This window comes from Myotis nattereri, assembly GCF_964212035.1.
Source record: "Myotis nattereri genome assembly, chromosome: 1".
Taxonomy (NCBI): domain Eukaryota; kingdom Metazoa; phylum Chordata; class Mammalia; order Chiroptera; family Vespertilionidae; genus Myotis; species Myotis nattereri.
In genome coordinates, this window is record NC_138075.1 from 1,483,886 (window position 1) to 1,502,928 (window position 19,043).

At 63.7% G+C, this 19,043-nt stretch overlaps 2 protein-coding genes across 5 annotated transcripts in view; one reads left to right on the forward strand and one right to left on the reverse strand.

Annotated features, from left to right (window-relative positions):
* Positions 1-19,043, forward strand: part of BRF1 (BRF1 general transcription factor IIIB subunit) — a gene marked incomplete at its 5' end in the record, with an annotated part of 41,233 nt that overhangs the window by 8,191 nt on the left and 13,999 nt on the right. For 3 of the 4 annotated variants that reach the window (XR_013996354.1, XM_081097577.1, XM_081097578.1), the window contains 3 exons: positions 5,888-6,061; positions 11,707-11,738; positions 13,185-13,257. Coding sequence is in view for 3 of the 4 variants with exons in the window: in XM_081097577.1 (XP_080953703.1) it covers positions 5,888-6,061; positions 11,707-11,738; positions 13,185-13,257 (279 nt within the window). Of the gene's footprint in view, positions 1-416; positions 498-5,887; positions 6,062-11,706; positions 11,739-13,184; positions 13,258-19,043 lie in introns of all 4 variants that reach the window. The other variant, XM_081097579.1, reaches the window with a different exon arrangement.
* Positions 14,054-16,484, reverse strand: BTBD6 (BTB domain containing 6). The gene is made up of 4 exons (XM_081097601.1): positions 16,055-16,484; positions 15,888-15,978; positions 15,649-15,767; positions 14,054-15,520 (listed from the first exon to the last, which is right to left on the reverse strand). The coding sequence occupies exons 1-4, from the start codon at positions 16,417-16,419 to the stop codon at positions 14,488-14,490; spliced, it is 1,608 nt and encodes a 535-aa protein (XP_080953727.1). The 5' UTR covers positions 16,420-16,484; the 3' UTR covers positions 14,054-14,487.

Genomic DNA, 19,043 nt, shown 5'->3' on the forward strand with positions numbered 1-19,043 from the left:
GTGACCATTGGCACACCCAGTGTGCCACCTGCCCAGGACTGCACTCGGCTGGAGGGGGCGTGGCTCCTTCCCTGGACGTTGGGCTGGTGGTGTGGCTGCTGTGACCATGCACGGGAGGGACACACGGGAGGGGACACACGGGAGGGGACACACGGGAGGGACACACGGGAGGGACACACGGGAGGGGACACACGGGAGGGACACACGGGAGGGACACACGGGAGGGCTGCACAGGAGGGCCTCACAGGAGGGACACACGGGAGGGACACACGGGAGGGACACACGGGAGGGGCCGAGGAGCAGCAGGGCCTCAGGCCTCAGGCAGCGGCCGCGCCTCCCGCAGGGCAGAGTGCCGGCCGAGGGCTGTGGGTGCAGCTCTGCTCCCCGTGGGGCTAACGGTCTGCTTTGCGTTCCAGGTGCCGGCAAAACCCCATCCCTGGGCGCAGGCTTCCACGTGAACCTGGGGAAGGAGTCGCGAGCACAGACCCTGCAGAACGGTATTCCCGGGGCCCAGCAGCGGGCGGGGGCATGGGGGGGGCAGGTCCCCCTGCCGGGAGAAACCCCAGGCCATCAGGACCGCCCCCTCCGGGGCCTCCTGCGAAGACTGCCTCACGCGGAGAGGCCTGCGGCTGTCTGTGAAGACCAGCGGACAGGGGTCTGTCGTGTGGCCGTGCTCCGCCATGGAGCTGACCGCCTGTCCAGCCAGCCCGTGGTCCCCGGCGCTGCCAGTGCCTGTGGGGCTGTGAGAGCTCAGGGACCTCAGCTTCCAGTCGCGCATGCCTGCCGTCGGGTCCTCTTCCTGGTGCTCCGCGGGGCGCACAGGCGGCCAGGGGGTGGCTCTATTGCCGCTCACGTCGAAGGACGTCCCCTCTCGGCTGTGCGAGGCCTCGCCCGGGGCCTGGTGCGGGCGCTCCTTCCGGTTCCCGGCCAGGTCCCCATGGGGGCGGTTCCTCGCGGGTCTCCGTCCTGGCGACAGCATGACCCCCCCCCTCAAGTACGAGCTCGCTGCTTCCTCCTCACGGGCCTCTGGGGCCTTCTCCCTTTCCCTGGGCAGATGCTGCTCTGCTCTGGGGGTGGCGTGTGGGCAGGAGGGTGGCTGGTGCTTGAGTCGGGCCTCGCCGACGGGGCGGCCGACGGCCTCTCGTGCCCGAGAGCCCCTGGTGTCCCGGCCGTGCCTCTGGCTTCTGATGCAGAGTGGACCCCAGAGCACGTCCGCCTGTGCCGGTGCCGGTGGGGCTGGCCGGTTGCTGTGAGGCCTCGTGGTGTGAAAGCACGGGGTGCACTCCCTGTCCTGTCCTGTCCTGTGGAGGGCGCCGTCGGGGCCGCTCGTCGGTCCAGAGCAGTGGGTGGCGGCATTGGTCACCGTCTCTCCAGGGGTGCAGGTCTCCCCCCCGCCCCCCGCTGTGCTTCGCTGTCCCTGGTCGCCCGGCTTTTCACCCCTCGTCCTCCCCTGCACAAGTTGTTACGCGTGTCTTTAAGATTTTTATTTTTTATAGTTTTAGAGAGAGAGGAAGAGAGAGAGAGAAACATCGATCTGATTGGAAACATCGATGGGCTGCCTCCTGCATGCCCACCAGGGGTCGGGCCCACAGCCGGGAGCCTGATGTGCACAGGACGCCGCCCAGCCAGCGAGCCGCTCCGGCCAGGCTGACGCGCAAGCTTTCTGACCGACTTGTCTTTCTCTTGCTGATTTGTGGGTGTTCTTCCCACAGTCTGGGTTCGAGTCCCTTTTTGGTGCACATATTTTTTAAATATTTATTTCAAGAAAAACGTTTTTAAATATAATAATGTTACATGCAATAAGTATTTCAAGAAAAATGGTTTTAAATATGTTACATGCAATAAACATTAATATTTCAAGAAAAAATATTTCAAATATAATAATATTACCGAAACTATACTAACATAGTATATCACAAAAGTTGTAGGAAATATTAAAAATCTGCAAATAACAGGATTACGTCTATTATATTCTAAAATAGTTTTTGCTCTGGCTCTATTTTTTGTTCATCAGTTTACGTTGTTCATTATTTTCCACAAATGAGTGAGCTCACGTGATATATGTCTTTCTCCGACTGGCTTATTTTGCTTAGCATAATGCTCCCCAGGTCCATCCGTGCTGTTGCAAATGGTAAAAGTTCCTTCTCTTTTACAGCAGCGTACGTAGTATTCCATTGTATAGATGTACCACGGTTTTCTAATCCACACATCTGCTAAGTGGGGCACTTAGGCTGTTTCCAAATCTTAGCTCTTGTACATTGTGCTGCTATGAACAGAGGGGTGCATATGTCCATTCTGATTGGTGTTTCTGGTTTCTTGGGATATATTCCTAGAAGAGGGATCACGGGGTCAGATGGGAGTTCCATTTTTAGTTTTTTGTTTTCCACAGTGGTTGCACCAGTCTGCATTCCCACCAGCAGGGTGAACATATTTTTAAAAAATATATGTTTTTATTGATATTTTAGAGAGGAAGGGAGAGGGATAGAGAGATAGAAAGATCGATGAGAGAGAAACATCAGAGAGAAACATCATCGATCAACTACCTCCTGCAACCTGGGCAAGTGCCCCGACTGGGAATCGAACTGGTGCCCACTTGCTTCCTGGGTCGATGCTCAAGTGCTGAGCCTCGCGGGCGGGCCTGGTGCACTATTTTGAATTTTCCCGGTTGATGGCTTGGCTTTTCACTTTCTTTTTTAAAAAACATTTTTTATTTATTTTAGAGAGGAAGGGAGATGGAGAGAGAGAGAGAGAAACATCAATGATGAGAGAGAATCATGGATTGGCTGCCTCCTGCACGCCCCCCACTGGGGATGGAGCCCGCAACCCGGCCATGTGCCCTGACCAGGAATTAAACCGTGACCTCCTGGCTCATAGGTCAACACTCAACTACTGGGCTGATAACACAATTTTTAATAAGATTTTAATAGGACCACTTAGGTTTTCTGTTTCTTCCTGTCAGTGTGTTGTATGTATTGATTTCAGAGAGAGAAAGGGAGAGGGAGAGAGAGAGAGAAACATCAATGATGAGAGAGAAGCACTGATTGGCTGCCCCCTGCACGCTCCCCACTGGGGATCGAGCCCGCAACCCGGGCCTGTGCCCTGACTGTGACCTGGTTCATAGGTTGACGCTTAAGCCCTGAGCCACGCCGGCCGGGCTCCGTCCCGTCTGAGACGTGCTCTTCCCTCGTCGTCGGACTGTCATTCAGGGCAGGTTGGGGCACCGCATGTCCCTGACCCGGCTTGTGCTCGGGTCCTCCTTTCAGTCCTGGCCTCGGCGGCTGTTTTCTTTTTTTTAAATTGATGAGGGAGCGAGAGCGAGAGCGAGAGAACGAGGGGGGGAGAGAGGGAGAGAGGAGCACCGATTTGTGGTTCCACTTAGGCAGTCGTCGGTGCTTACAGAGACTGAGCCTGCTGCCTGGGGCGCCGGGGACGGCGCTCTAACCAGCTGCCGGGCCGGGGTGCGGTGGGTTCTAACCGGCGGCCAGGGCTTCCCAGGGCAGCGTGTGCGGTCCTCCCCAGGCCGGCTCCGCCTCCGGCCTCTGTCCACGTGCGCCTCTCGGCTCCCCAGCTTCCTGGTGTTTGCACGGAAGCTGCCCCTTCCTCCGAGCGGGGCTCTGGCTGTGCCCACAGGTGCTGAGACGGCTCTTTGTGCTTTGACTTCTGTGAGGTGTGTAGTGTTTGTGTGTTCACATCCAGGACTGCAGCAGCTGCGAGAGCTCCCTAATGCACCCCCCCCCTCCCCCCCCGGGCCAGCGGCACCGCGATCCACGCGGCGGCCTCTCCTCCCTCCGTGCCGTCTCTCCGAGGAGCCCTGGGCAGGTGCCTAAGAAGGCTCCTCATCTGAGTTTGCTGTGGATTTGGGGGACATCCCCCAAAGGGGGGCACCCACCCCCTTGTTCACCCCCGTTAGGTGTGCTGGGGCACAGGCCGCACCCCTCCAGGCTCCTCTGCTCCCCGTCAGCACTCACCCGTCCGGCCACTCAGACGGGAGGAGGCGCCTCATCGTGCACTTGCTGGGCTCGCAGCTGTGGGTCCCAGCAAAGGCATCGCAGGCGTCAGCTGCCCCCCCCCCCCCCCCCCCCCCCGGTGCTGGGCTCTCCCAGGCACCCTGTCCCCCCTGTTCTGTCACGTTGTGGCGTTTGCTTCTCCGTGTGACCCGCCCTCTTTGTTTCTGGTTTCTCTGGTTGAGAGTCTGCACCCACATGGGGAGATGGTCCATCACGCCACCACCCTGCCTGGACCCCCTCAGCCCCGCCTCACCCGCCAGGTCTCACCTGGGCCTCTCTGCTGTGACCCCATGCGGGATGGAGGCTGTGCTGTCACCACGTGTCAGCGTTTCCAAGGCGCCTGCAGCCAGCGGCCCTGCTTGGGGAGGCCCGAGGCCAGGAAGCTGGGCTCTGACGGGAAGCTGGGCTCGGACGGGCGTCGGTGTGGCCGGGTTTGTGTTAGTAACGGCGTCGTGTGCCATTGAAGCTGCACAGGCTGCGGCGTACAGTCCAGTCCGCCGGTCGTGCCGGCGCTCGTGTGAGTCCCAGCTCGCTCGGGGTGGGCGTGAGGGCAGGGGCGCGGGTCCCTTTGGGGGCTCACGTGCCGTGGGGTCGAGCTCGCACACTGAACGTGCCAGACCCTCGGAGCGACGCTCCACGCGGCGAGGCTGCAGCGGGGGCTGCAGTGCACGGAAGAGGTGGCAAAGTCACGGAGCCCGACCCCGCCTGGGGCTGGGCGTAGGGAGGAGCCCAGCCTGAGTGAGCCCCTCGGGGCACACCTCTGCCTTGTGGGCTTCGAGTCCCCAGACATCTGCCCAGCGAGCCCGGCCTCAGTGGGTCCCCCTCAGCTGCTCTGTCGCCTCGCCTTGGGGGCGGCGCTGGCTGCGTGTGTCTCCCCAGCACAGTGACGGGCTGGTGAGGAGCTGGCGATGGGCTCTGCTGCCTCTCTGTCCTGTCAGCTCTGGGACAGGAAGTGACCCCACCCGGTGTGGTCCAGCCCGACTGAGGGCAGCCTCGAGGGAGCAGTGCCGCGTGGTGAGGTGGGGTGGGGGCTCTGTGGGGGTGCGACTTGGGTCCCTCAGGTAGTCAGCTCATCCCCAGCTGCCAGGCTGGTTCCTCAGGGCTGCTCCCCAGGTCCCCACCTTGAGCGGTGGTCACGATGGGTCAGTGTCAGCAGCATGTGCAGGTGGGTTGGGTGGCCACGAGCCAGACAGTACGAGGACACCGTACAGCCTTCGCCTCCCACAGCCACAGCCCTCGCCAGAGAAAGCGGGACCAGCTTGTCGTTTTCTGTGGGCCGAGCGGAGCCCACTTCTCACCGGCTTGGCCTGGGGTGCAGGAGGGTGTGTGTGTGGGGGGCCCCCCAGCGGTGAGGACTCGGCTCTTCACCCTGCAGCTTCACTGTGCCCCGCGGGGCCTTGGCCTCTGTTCTGGGCCGTGCAGGGCCTCTCGTGGAGGGCGGGGCAGCAGCTTACAGGCTGGGGGGGGCTTGCTCAGAAAGGGGGTAAGCAGGTCGTCCCTGCCTCGAAGCACCAGGCGCTGCTCGCGCCCTGGCCGGGATGGCGCGGGAGGTGAGGGTGCCAAGCCGTGAGGGTGTTTCTGTGCAGCCCACGCCAGGCGGGAGCCTGTGTCCTGCGGGCTGTGGGAGCCCTGCCCAGACACCCTGAGGTCAGGGACTGAGGGAGGCTCGCCCGCCACGATGCCCACCCCCGCCAGGCCGAGGTCTCAGGCCCGTGCCGCGTGGAGAGCAGTGTTTGGTGGCTCGTGGATTCACAGGGAGTTTGCCTCCAGGGACGCGTCAGGTTTCAGTGGAGTGCGCAGCGAGGGCGCACGGTGCTGGGCAGGGCCGTCGGGTGGCGCTTGGCGCAGGGCCCAGCGGTAACTGGTCGCCTGTGTCCCAGGCCGGCGCCAGATCCACCACCTGGGGAGCCAGCTGCAGTTGAACCAGCACTGCCTGGACACGGCCTTCAACTTCTTCAAGATGGCCGTGAGCAAGCACCTGACCCGCGGCCGCAAGATGACCCATGTGATCGCCGCCTGCCTCTACCTCGTGTGCCGCACGGAGGGCACGCCGCGTATCCTTTGCTGCTGGAGCCTCGGGGGACCCGCCTGGTTCTCGGGCGGCGCCTCTGGGATGTCGGGGCGCAGTAGCTGCCGTGACTTGTGTTCAGGTGAAGCACCTGGTAGGATTCGCCGCCCGGATGATGCCGGCTTCAGGGCCGCCCGCTGTGCCTTCGCCCAGAGCTGACTCTCCGCCGGTTCCTTGGGCTGCAGCCGAGCTGTCAGCGGCCTGTGGTCTGAGTGCAGCCAGGACTCGGCGTAGGGAGGCTTCTGTCCCCGGCGACGGGCCACTGTGTGCGGGGGCCCTGGGCGGGAGGGACAGGTCTACACAGAGCACCGTGTGGCCCACTGGCCGCGTCCCGCCTACTGCTGCCCTCGGACCCTGTCTCCTGGCCTCAAACCAGGGCTGGTGAATGGGATTGTGGGTCGCAGGTCTGGGTGGGCTCCCCGAGCCTGAGCTGCTGTCCCCCGGCCACCGCATACCCCTCTGCTCAGGTCAGTGAGGTCTGTTCTCCCAGGGGGCCGTGGCGGGCCGGGCGTGAGCAGGGCTGCTCCCGTTGGGGAGACGCAGTGAGCCGCCTGGGTGGTGGCTGTCTCTGGCTCGGGTCTGTGGCAGGTCCTCCCTGCAGACTCGACCTGTTCTCTCTCCCTGGGCCGCTGTCGGCCGACTGCGGTGCCCTCTGCCCGTCTTGTCCAGGAGCAGGTCTGTTCTTCTTCCGAGGGGTTACCAGGTAGTCTGTTTCCTCGGGAACAGCTTTACGGAGAGGTAGTCACGTACCGCACGATTCACCACTAGCTGTGGGGCTCAGAGCTGGTGCCCGCGCACTGTCCGTGTGAGGGCTTCCATCGCCACTTGCTCTCTCCCCCTCGGGCCTCCTGGCACCTACGGAGCTGGCACCTATGGAGCTGGCACCTACGGAGGTGGCACGTATGGAGCTGGCACCTACGGAGCTGGCACCTACGGAGCTGGTACCTATGGAGCTGGCACCTACGGAGCTGGCACGTATGGAGCTGGCACGTATGGAGCTGGCACGTATGGAGCTGGCACATATGGAGCTGGCACGTGGGTGTGTCCCCGAGCTCCATGCTGCCTCGCTGGGGCCTGCCAGGCCGCTCAGCCCGCAGCCGCGTCCCCCAGTTGTGTAGGAGGCTCCCCCTCCCCACTTCCTTAAAACACCAAACTTTTGTTTTGTTGTTTACCCGTGTTGTGCACTGATTTTACTTCAGTGACTTCTTTTTCTTTCTTTCCTTTTGTTTTCTTTGGGTTTGATTTACTATTTTTCCAGCTCCTGAGACACACGATTTTAGTTGTTTTTTTCTAACGTAAGCATTTGAGACCCTAAGTTCTCTGCAGGTGGGTTTTGTTCAGCATCGTTTTTGTTTTGTTTGTTTTTTAAATATATTTGTATTGATTTCAGAGAGGAAGGGAGAGGGAGAGAGAGAAACATCAGTGATGAGAGAGAATCATTGATTGGCCGCCTCCTGGGGATCGAGCCCGCAACCTAGGCATGTGCCCTGACTGGAATCGAACCCGGGACCCTTCATTCCACAGGCAGATGCTCTCTCCACTGAGCCACACCAGCCAGGGCGCAATGTGCAGTTTGATGTCGTTCCGTTCAGAACGTGTTCTCATTTCCATGGTTACTTCTCAGATCCTGGACTCACTGAGGAGTTGTTGGTCGCTTTGAAGACAGTGTCCTTGTCTGACCAGCTCTAGTGTGACCGTGAGGCTCGCCGACAGCCCTGCGGGAACCGGTTCCCCTTGCACCGAGGCTGTGCACAGCTCGCAGGGTGGGCCTGTGCCCGAGCCTGGGGGGCGGCTCTGGCCGCTGGGCGGCGGTCAGTGACGGTCAGGCTGCCCTCGTGGGTTTGTCTGGTGGTGTGAGGCCGAGACCCCCCCATACACGCGGCCGCCTGCTCCTCCTGGGTCTCCCGATGTCCACTGTCTTCAGGATGCAGCTCGGACTGCAGGCCATCCTGGTGGAAATGACTTCCCACGTCCTGAAACCCTCTGTCACCCGCTCCCTCCACCTGGCCGTGCGGGGGCTCCCGGCCTGTCACCCTCTGTCCCCTGCTCCCTCCACCCGGCCGTGCGGGGGCTCCCGGCCTGTCACCCTCTGTCCCCCGCTCCCTCCACCCGGCCTGCCGTCACCGTCTTTGAGGTCTGTGAGCGGTGGTGATGGCGGGTTTTCAGTCCGGCTCAGGTTTATCCATTCGCTGTCCTCTGCCCGACTCCTCTTAGGGAAATCGAGTCCCACTGTTGCTCCCCTTGCAGCGGTTCTCCACCTTCCTGACGCCGCGGCCCTTCATACGGCTCCTCAGGCTGTGGGGACCCCCGACCATAACGTTATTTTCGTTGCTACTTCATCACTGTCATGTTGCTCCTGTGATGAATCGCCATGTAAATATCTGATACGCAGGATGTATTTTCAGGGGCCGCGACCCACAGGTTGAGAACCCCTGCTTTAAGGGCTTTGTTAGTCACACAGGTTTGTACCTCGGTGCTTGCCCTGGGGTTTAAGGCCTGTGCCTGGGTGTGCGCGTCGCCTGCAGTTAGAGCGCGGGCGCCTCCCTCCCGCACGGGCCTGGCTGCCATGGCTCCTGTGCTGTCACGGCCGTGGCGCTGAGGGTCCCACTGAGGGGTCCTCCGTTCCTCGGCATCCCCTGCTCCCCTGGCTGCTGTGGGGACGACCCAGAGCCACACGGGCAGGTGGGGGCAGGGCTGCAGGTCCTGGGCGGCTGCAGGTCTGACACGTCCGGTGCTGAGGCCACAGCTCGGGTGAGAGCGCCAGCCCCGGCTCTGCCCACAAGTGCCCTTCAGGTCCGCCCAGAGGCTCCTGTCCCCCCCAGTGTGGGCTCTGCGGGGCGGGGGGCAGTGTGTGCAGAGAGGGGGAGGGGCTTGCTCATGGGGCCTCTGTCCCGGGCGGGGCGGGGCCTGTGCTGAGTGGTGCCCCTCCAGGAAGGCTCACCCGGAGCCAGGGGCCCTGCAGCGGGCGGCGGTGCTGGGCAGGCCTCTCCGTGAGGCTCCGGTCGGTGCTGATGGCGCTGTGCTCCGGGCACTCACCCTCTCGGGCCCATTGGGGCTGGGGAGGAGGTGCCGGCTGCTTTCTGGCTGCCATCTGCCCGCCCCGCCCGCCCACTGCTCAGCTGGAGGTCAGGCCCCTCACCGGTCAGACCTGCTGGGTGACGCTTGTCTCTGGGCGCCTGACGAAGCACGACGTGCGCTGGTGGAGGAATCTGTTCTTTTCGTTCTGACTGTTGACGTCCCTGTTAACTTCTCCACCAGTGAAGTGAGTCTGAGCCTGTGATGGCCCGTCTGTGATGGTCTCGAGGTGGATGGCCTCGTGGTGAACTGGGCCCGGGCACCAGGCAGCCGGTGGGTGCGAACGCCCTTCCCAAGAACCGCCTGGGTCTGTGTGGACTCTCAGGACTGGCCTGAGCCTGACGGGTGTTACTCACCATCATTCTACACGTTGCTGTGTCTCTTCCCAGAGGGCACGCTCAGCGCCACCCACCAGAACACGCAGGGACCCGGAGGGAGGCAGAGAAGGCTGGTCCCACTGACCTGCCTGTCCCAGCGAGTCTGGCCTGGTGTCCCTGAGGGGAGGTTGGCAGAGGCTGCCGAGAGGACAGTGGCCCATGGCCCAGGCCGACAGAAGACCCCAAATGCATGTTAGTGGGGAACACATGTAGGCTGGGCCCCAAGAGCATGCATGGCTGTTGCCTGGGGTGAGGCCATGGGGATGGGGGTGCAGGTCGGAAGCTTGTGGCTCAGACGGTCCTGCTCAGAGGAGGGGCTTCCTCCCAGCTGGTGGCCAGGCGCCTGCCGTCCCTGACCTTGACCCTTGACCCTTGAGCTTGGTCAGGCTGACGTCCAGCCTCCTTCCTAAAATACCTGCTCTCCAGCACCGCGCAGGTTGGCCCCGTCACCCTGCAGCCCTGCGGCCTCACACTCCCAGGCCTGCAGGGGGCGTCAGGAGCCCCGAGGCTCAGCCCTTGCTGGGCATAAAAGGCGATGCCAGGGTCCTGGTGGTGTGTCCGGATGAGTCTGACCGACGTGCGTCGTGCGACCGGGCATCTCGGGAAAGGGCAGCACCGTCCCGCGGCCGGTTCCCAGCGCCCCTTTGGTCAGCGCCCTCCCGAGTGTGGGCCCTGCTCTGCGAGCTCAGGCCGGAGCCTCCCGCGCCGGGTCCTGTCACTCCTGGAGCGGCTGCCATCGCCCAGGTGGCGCGGGCCCTGTTGCTGGTGCGCGGGGCGAGGCTGAGGCAGCTCCGGTCTGTTGCGTGGCCGCGGGAGCTGGGCCGCCGGGGCTGGCACCGCTTCGCCGGGAGGGAGGCTGGCGCGCTGCTTCTCTCGGGAAGCGCCTGCTCAAGCCCCTGCCCACGTGTTTGCATTTATTTTATGACGAGGGCGCGGCGCACGGGCTCCTGGGTGGGTAGAGGAAGTGGACTAGAGGGCGGCCTCGGGGCGGGGCGGGGTGAGACGGGCGGGACACACCCTGGAAGCCAACCTCCCGCCTTCCCTCCCTGGCCGCTGGCACCTGGGGTGGCGCCACAGGCATACACAGGGTCCCACGGGCAGGTGGCGTCCCTCGGCCAGGCCTGTGGGGATCTCGGGCAAAACCAGCTCTCCGACATCCCCTGAGGGGTCCTGGATTGCGAGAGGGTGGTTCTCGGGTGATGGGGCTCCCTCCTCTCTGGTTCTGGGGAACCACCGCTGCCAAGTCACCGCAGCTCCTGTGTTGAGCGTCTGCCCCCTGGTGGTCAGTGCCGGCTGGTGCACTGGTTGCTTAGCCTTTTATATGTATAGTTTTTCTAATAGGCTTCCTTTTCTAGACCAGTTTAGGTTTACGGGAGTGCTATGTCGTCCCGTGTCCCCCCCCCAGCCCCACCCAGCTCCCGTCTGCTCCTGGCACACGTGTGGCATGTCACACTGATGGACCTGCATCCACACGTCATACATCATCACGTCACTCTGACAGACGCACATTGTCTGCGTCACCATAGTGTGTGCATGCCCCGGCCATCGCCACCCTCCCCTCCCCCCGCCCCCCGCAGCCCAGGCCTTCCCGCCGTCCTGTCTGATCGCCCTGCCCGGAGCGCACCTGGCTGGACCGCATTGCAGCTTCTGCAGTCAGTTTGCTCTGCTGTCTCCGCGTCACTGGTTGCTGCGCTGTAGTCCCTGCGGCCATCCCGCCTCCCCTGTGTCCTGTCCCCACGGCAGTCACGCCTGAGATCGGCACGTGGCCGTGTGGCTGCTGGGCCGCCCTCCCGGCAGGGCCTCAGGGTTTCTCTGCGGGACCCAGCGCCACAGATCCGGCAGCACTCTCGTTTGACAAGCTCGCCTCAGCGGCTCGAGCGGGTTCGTGTGCCTCGTCTGAGTCACTAGGGCCTGTTCTGGTGGCGTCTGAATCATCCGCCAAGAGCCAGCACAGGGCCGTGCCCGTCCGCCGGCCGCCCCTCGGGCACAGCCTGTCCCAGCCCTGAGTCCTCAGTGATGCTGCCGCGCACTTGTGCCGGGGACCCCCTGGTGCAGGGACACCTGGTGGGTGGGCTCTCCCTGTCCTGCTGGGAGGCTGTCACCTGCTGCCGCCCCCCCCCCCCCCCCAGATGGTGCCAGTGTAGATTCCTGGGTGCTCTGCTCCTTGACTCTCCTGCAGACATGCTCCTGGACCTCAGCGACCTGCTCCAGGTGAGTCCCTCTGAGTCCCTTGTCCTCGGGGATGCGGGGGTCCATAGGTGAGGGACACACGAGGGCGTGCTCTCTGGTGGGGGCACTGGACCGGGGCCCCTGTTGTCCCAGCCTCGGCACCGGTGGAGAGACCCAGGTGGGACTTGGCCTTGGGCAGGGGCAGTTCTCTTAAAGGAAAACCACGGACTCACGTGGACGCTTTGACAACCTCCAAACCTGTATCCACAGTCAGTTCAGAGGAACTCGCCTCCTGGGCACCAGGAAGCGCCTTCCTGTGGGGCAGTGGTTCTCAGCCTGGGCTGCACATCAGAATCCCCTGGGAATCTTTTAAAATCCTGATTTCTGGGCCTCATCCTCCGGAAATTGTTTTTTTGTAACTAATGTGGTGGCTCCTCCCCATAACAAAGAAACAGAATTTCCGGAGGATGAGGCCCAGAAATCAGGATTTTAAAAGATTCCCAGGTGGTTCTAATGTGCAGCCCAGGCTGAGAACCACTGCTGTAGGACCTCATCTCCAAACGCTGACTGTGACGGGGGGCCCAGTAGGAGGGACAGAGCAGGTGGGACACTCGGGGGCAGGGCCGGGCCGTTGAGGTTCTGCATGTCCCCTGCCCTGGCTCAGCCCATGGTGACCATCCACTGAGGGGCCCGAAAGAAGTCGTGCCATTGAGGACAGACAGGATGCGGGAGCGGGGTCCCCACATCCCACCCCGTGGGCAAAGCTCGCCCCGATCCAGTGTCCCCAGGTTCAGGGCCTGGGCTGATGGGCAGGCAGACTTTCCCCTCAGGTGCTGCCGTCCTCCAGCCGCCCAAGGGCGGGGCCTCAGGGGTCCTGCGGGAAGAGCCCCCGGGGGTGAGAATCGAATGGGGAGCCAGTCAGGTGTCCAGACGAAGAGGGCGGTTGGAGTGGATGGTCCCCCTCACCGGGGGCCGAACCGGGGCCCACAGGAGTCCCCGTGCTGACCCGCAGGTTCAGGCTGGACACACATTTTGCTCAGACCTGAAGCTCCGGGGGGAGGAGCCTGCCCTGTGAGGGCCTCACCCTGGGAGCTCACACGGCCAGGGCTGCCCATCGAGAGGGAACGGCCAGGGCTGCCCATCGAGAGGGAACGGCCAGGGCTGCCCATCGAGAGGGAACGGCCAGGGCTGCCCATCGAGAGGGAACGGCCAGGGCTGCCCACTGAGAGGGAACGAAGAGGCCGAGGGCTGGGCTCCCGTCTTGTTCTTACTCACACCCCCGAGGCCCAGCACTCCCTGGCGGACTCAGGGGGGCCCTCCAGCAGGAGCCGCGGGACCCCCTGGCACCAGGGCCTGCTGGGCTGGAGGAGGCCGGACTGGGGGCCGCAGAGGGTTCTTCAGAGGCTGGACAGGGAAGGGCACGTTCTGAAGGGATAAAGCAGACATTTCCTCATACAAACACCCCCCCCGCCCCCCCGGCTCCCACAGGTGAACGTGTACGTGCTGGGGAAGACGTTCCTCCTGCTGGCCAGAGAGCTCTGCATCAACGCGCCCGCGATAGGTAGGCAGGGCCCGCGCCGGGGAGGGCTGGAGGGGGTGTGCAAGGGCGAGCACAGGGTGAGGTAAGAAACGTGTCCCCGATGCTGCCAGGAGCTCAGCAGTGACGGTTGTTTCTGATTTAAAACCAAAACGCCGCAGTCAGTCAGTCCTCTGTGAGTGTGGACGAGGGTGCAGACAGTGGGCGGGGTGGGTGCTACAGCGCGTGGGGAGAGCGCCGGGCAGCCAGGTGCCCGGGCAGGTGGACCTCGCACGCCTGTGTGGCGGAGCGCTGCCAGGAGCACGGTTTTGTCTGCTGGGCAGGCCTCTTCCTGTGCCTGTTGGCATCCAGGAGAGCAGGCCCGGATCACCCAGGGGACGGTCCCCGGGGCTGGGCCGGCAGGGTCCGGTAGGAGGGCCTGGAGGCTGCAGGACGAGGAGGCCCTCTCGCCGCTGAGTGTCGCCTCCCCCCCCCCCCACCCCGCCCCCGGGAATCCTGCCACGTTTCCAGAAGCAAAGCAACGGCCCAGGGAGAGTGCTGTTGGAGGCCAGAGCCTGCTGCCCCGCAGCGCACCTGTGGGGGCGTTCCCGCTGCCAGGCAGTTCCAGGGGCTGGACCTGGGGACCCTGCGAGGCACCCCCCCCCCCCCCGAATCCAAGTCCGTCCTAGCGTAGGGCTTCGTCTGAGCAACTAGGACACGGAACCAAGCGCAAGACTTCTGGCCTTTTCCAGAGCATTCTGGCTGCAGCCCTGGGCTGCACGCAGCTGCTTCTGACCAGTGAGCACTGTTACGCACGTAGGTTTCTCCTCCACTGCCGGGCGGCTGAGAACTGAGCACACTGCAGCACCTCATCTGCCTGTGGCTCTCACTTTATTAAAACCCAAGAGAAACGATATTGAATGACTTTTCCCAGGTTTTAGATTTGGTGGGAAGGTCTTAAGCTTAGAACAACTCAGAACAAGATCTAGGAGGGTGGGAGGGACGGCCAAGCCCACAAAGCAGGTGGTGTGGGCACCTCCGGTGGGGTCCAGGCTGCCCCCCGCCCCCAAATCTGCCCTCCACCTGAGTGTGCACCCCAATGTGCAGGAGATGTGATGAGGCTCAGAACCCGGGCTCTGGCCATGTGGAAACGTCTCGTTTATACCTCTGGCTACAGCCAGCTGCGCACAAACAGTCTGGAGTCCTGAAGCCTGTCCCGCCGGGGAGAAAGCGTGCGGCCCCGTCCCCCCAGCGCCCGCCCGCCCGCCCGCGGCCTCAGGCGTAGAAGATGAGCTCGGGGATCTGCCCGCCCTGCACCCCGGTGCCGTTGGTGCTGTCGGAGGAGCACTGGAACTGGAAGGTCACCTTCCCGCACTGCACCTCCGTCAGGCCCTCCTGCCCGAAGTAGCTGAGCTCGCTGCCGTCCAGCACGGCGCTGGCCGTGTAGAAGGTGTCCTGCTCCACCTGCACCGGGTGCTCGAACCAGACGGGGAAGGTGCTGCTGGAGCCGTCGGACACGAACCTGGTCAGGCTCTGGGCGAGGACCACCCCCAGGCGCTTGAGCTCGATCCTCACACTGTATTCGGCCTTCCCGGAGCTGGACCCGTACAGGCCCAGCCCCGCCACGAACACCCTCCTGTCCGCCGCGAACTGGATGCTGTCGCAGCGCCCCCGGTAGCGCCACTGGTTGCTGCGGTAGGCGGAGGACTGGAAGCGGTGGCACCGCTGGGGGGCCAGGCCGCGCCGCTTGGTCAGCGGGAAGTCGAGCGGGGGCTTGTTGGCCGCCGTGTACCACAGGAAGATGCTGTGCGTCTCCTCCAGCGTCAGGACGTCCGACTGGGCGGCGCCGTTGGCAAACTCCTCCAGGGTCATGGTCGGGATGCGGACCAGGTAGAGGGCCGGCCCCAGGACGTGCCTCTTGTTGCGCGGGGTGGCGGGCAGGCCCTGCCGCTTGCACTCGGCCTCGGCCCAGTTGAGCACGGCCTCGAAGACCACCGCCTCCTTGGTGTTGAGGGCCTCCCGGGTGACGACGACCTCCAGGGTCTGCCAGTCGATCTCGCAGAAGCCCTCGGACCGCAGGGCCATCTCCGCCTGCGCGTCGATGACCTCCCAGCAGCGCTGGGTCAGCTCGGGCTCCTCAAACAGCCGGCTCTGCGACAGCAGCACACAGGCGTTCTTGGCCTCCAGGCTGGTCTCCAGGAAGTGCACGCAGGCCTTCGCCAGCGCGGGGACGATGTACTTCTTAGCTGCGTAGAGCGTGGCCAGCACGGTGTCCGCCTCCAGGTCAATCTCATCGCTGTACATGTACCTAGCAGGGCAGGGACGGTCACAGGCCGCCGGGGCAGCGGGCACCGGCCCTTGGGACTTCCCCTCCCGGAGGCTGGCGGGGCGCCAGGCGCTGGAACCACCCGCCCTTCGCTAGGGGAGCCCCCTTACTTGAGCATGATGAGGAAGGCCGCGGGCTCCACGTCGGGGATGTGGATCTCAGGCTTGACTTCTGCCAGGTCCCCGTAAAACATGGCATAGAAGACAGAGCTACCGACGGCCAGGACGTACTGTGCGGGAGAGAAGTCGCCCTGAGCCCCGGCCTCCCACCCTCGCGGGGCGGGCGGTCAGCTCGCCACCAGGAAACGGCCTAGCGCCTTGGGGCGCTCCAGGGCCAAGCCGCCACCAACCTTGTGGGCAGGCACTCTCTGGGCCCCGCCCGGGGGCCCCACCACGAAGTGGACGTCGGCCATGAGCTCGTTGTTGAAGAGGAGCGCGTTCCTGCAAAGGGAAAGGCACGGGCTGGGCTCGGGGCGCGGAGGCGGCGGGCGCGGGCGCGGCGTGGGGGACGGCTCACCTCTCGCGCAGGGTCGGGTGGCAGGACTGCCAGTTGGGGCTCTCCACGTTGTTGTTGTCGGGCGCGGGCAGCGCGGGCGGGGGCGGCGGCGGGGCCGGCGGCGGGGCGCTGGGCGGGCCCTTCCTGACCGCGGCGGCGGCGTTGCTGTTGGCAATGTCCGTGGCGGTGGCGGTGGCGGCGGCGGCGGAGGCGGCGGGCGCGTACAGCTCCGCGGCCATCTTCACGGGCAGGGCCTTGGCGCGCGGGGGCGGGGTGCCGGGCGTCCGTGGGCCGCGCCGGAGCCTCGGGGTGGGCTCCGCCAGCACCAGGAGCGCGGCCAGACACTGCGCCACCCGGCCGTGCAGACAGGCCAGGGGCAGCAGCATGGGCCCGGCCCCGCTCCCTCGCCCGCCGCCTGCCCCGCCGCTGGGGGCGCCGGTCCAGCTGCGCGTCACCGCGCCCGGGCCCGCCCCGCCCCGTCCCGCCCCGCCCCGCGGTGACGTGCGCGCCCGCGGCCCCGCCCCCGGGGCTGGCTCTGCCCCCCACGCACGACGAGCGCGCCCGCGGCCCCGCCCCTCGGCGGTCAGGCGGTGGAGGCGGCGTTCCCTGCCCCGTGTCCCGCGGGACTGCTAGGGCCCAGGGCAGGGCCGGCCTTGGAGCTGTGCCCGGCTCCAGGTGACTTCCTTGGAGCAGGGATGCTCCACACCCTCGGCCCCTTCTCTTTCTTTTTAAACGTTTGTTTATGGGCTGACTTGCGCGACCCGGCTGCTTTACGGTACGCGCTCCCGACCGATCCAGCCCGCCCCTCGGTGCGTGGACAGGAGGTTTCCCGCTGAGCCGCCGCCAGGGCTCAGTGGCGGGTCCTGTGTGCGCCCAGCTGGGGACCTGCCTGGCCAGGGCTTCTCCCCGTTTTCTAATCAGGTTTTAACTGTTAACCAATCCACGGGGTTCTTTGCGTTCCCGGTGTTAATCCCTATCAGACGGGTGACCTGAAAACACTTACCCCCTCAGTGCCTTTCCAGAAATCCTCACCTGAGGGCGTATGTTCTTACTTTAGAGCGAGGAACGTGGATGTGAGAGGAACGTTGATCAGCTGCCTGTCGTAATTGCCTGCCCCACCGAGGATGGGATCCCAGCCTGGGCCTGGGCCTGGGCCTGACGGGGGATGAACCCGCACCTCTTGGTGTGCAGGACACGCTCCAACCAGCTGAGCTGCCGGTCAGGGTCTGTTTTAACAATGGAGCTGAGAGCCCTGGCCAATTTGGCTCAGTGGATAGAGCGTTGGCCTGCAGACTGAAGGGTCCCGGGTTCGATTCCGGTCAAGGGCATGTACCTTGGTTGTGGGCACATCCCCAGTGGGGAGTGTGCAGGAGGCAGCTGATTGATGTTTCTGACTATCCCTCTCCCTTCCTCTCTGTAAAAAAAAAAGATAAAATATATATTTTTTAAAAAATGGAGCTGAGAGAGAGGCGGGGGGAGAAACATGGGTTTGATGTTCCTCCCACGTGTGCACTCACTGGGTGACTCTTGCATGCGGCCCGACCATGGGTCAAACCCACAGCCGTGGCCGGTCGGGGTGATGCTCCAACCGTCCAGCACCCGGCAGGGCCAAGGACATGGGTAAACACGGGGTCGCCTGTTTCCCCTTGTCAGTCAGCTCAGGGTTTGTGCGAAAGTCTCACGTTGTTGGACGGGAACTTGTTCCAGCACTTTCTGCTGTGCCTCGCTCTCGCTGTCCCTCCGGGGTCTGTCTCGCCTGTGAGGTGCTTATTTCCTCTGCACCTTTGACTGCCTGCACGCCGCTGGCGGACGGCCTGCTGTGAGGCGCGGCCCCCTCCGCTCTGGGCATTTCTGCTTTGCTTCAGTGTCTCTCAGACACACCCTGAGTTTGCCTTCTCTCCGAGCGACGAGTCCCACTCAGGTCTTGTGCTGTGTGTGGGGTTTGCCGCTTCCGCCCGTTCCCTTCCCGTGCACATGTCCTGTCCCTCCCGGCACCCCCTCTCCGGGTGGGTTTGTCTTTACCAGTATTTTTGAAGTTATGCCAAAGCCCCACCCCCACCAGGACGGGCTCTTTTAATGCACTTTTCACCCCTGCTCTGATGGCTTATGTTTTTTAAAAGTAGTTAGAAATCTTAACAGTTACATTATTTTTAAAACATATCTTGCTTTTCTCCCCAAAATATTTTTTGGAAACCAAATCACACACACACAGACACAAATCTCAGAGGGAAGGCGGGGCGTGGGCGTGGGAGGGGCAGAGATGAACCAACGACCTTGTGTGGAGTCTGCAGAGCCCATGGACTCACCACGTGTGGTGAAGGCCTGGGGGGGGGGGGGCGCGGCTAGAAAGGGTTAATGGGGGAAAAAGGGGACGCCTGTAATGCTTTTAACAGTAAAGATTTTTGGAAAGTAAATAAACCGTAAAATAAAAAAATAAACCCCAAACGAATCCAGAGTGAGACACCAGGGCGGACGTGGGCTGTGGCTCCCGGCTGTCTGGGCTCAAGCCCCAGTCGCCGTGGTGGCCACAGGGCGTGTGGCCTTGGGCGCCTGAGCTCTGCCGTCTGCGCACCTGGAACAGGGAAGAGGCGCAGCCGCCTGTGCTGACTGGACGGTGGGTCTGGTGGTGCGACACGGGTCGCTGGGGTCCACGCAGTCCCTCAGGGGCGCGCTGCTTCAGGGGCTGGTGCCACTGTCTGTGGCCTCGAACCTTCGGGTGGCGGCGCTTGGAGGGTCTCGGGACGCCCAGGCCCAGCTCAGGCACGGAAGCCCCGTGGACGGAGGGGGGCACGGCCGGGCCTGTCCCCTCTGCCTGCTGCTGTGGGGGCTGTAATGCGCTCACCAGCCCCTCCTGTGCCTCCCGGGCCTCCCAGCCTGCCCTCTGCCCTCTCCCCCAGCAGCCCCGGGAGCAAGGCTTTCTGGGACAGTCCTGTCCCCGGTCTCCCCCGTGTGCTGCGTCACCGCCCGCACAGCCCTCGTCCAGCTGGGCCGCTGTAGTTGTCCGCTCGGT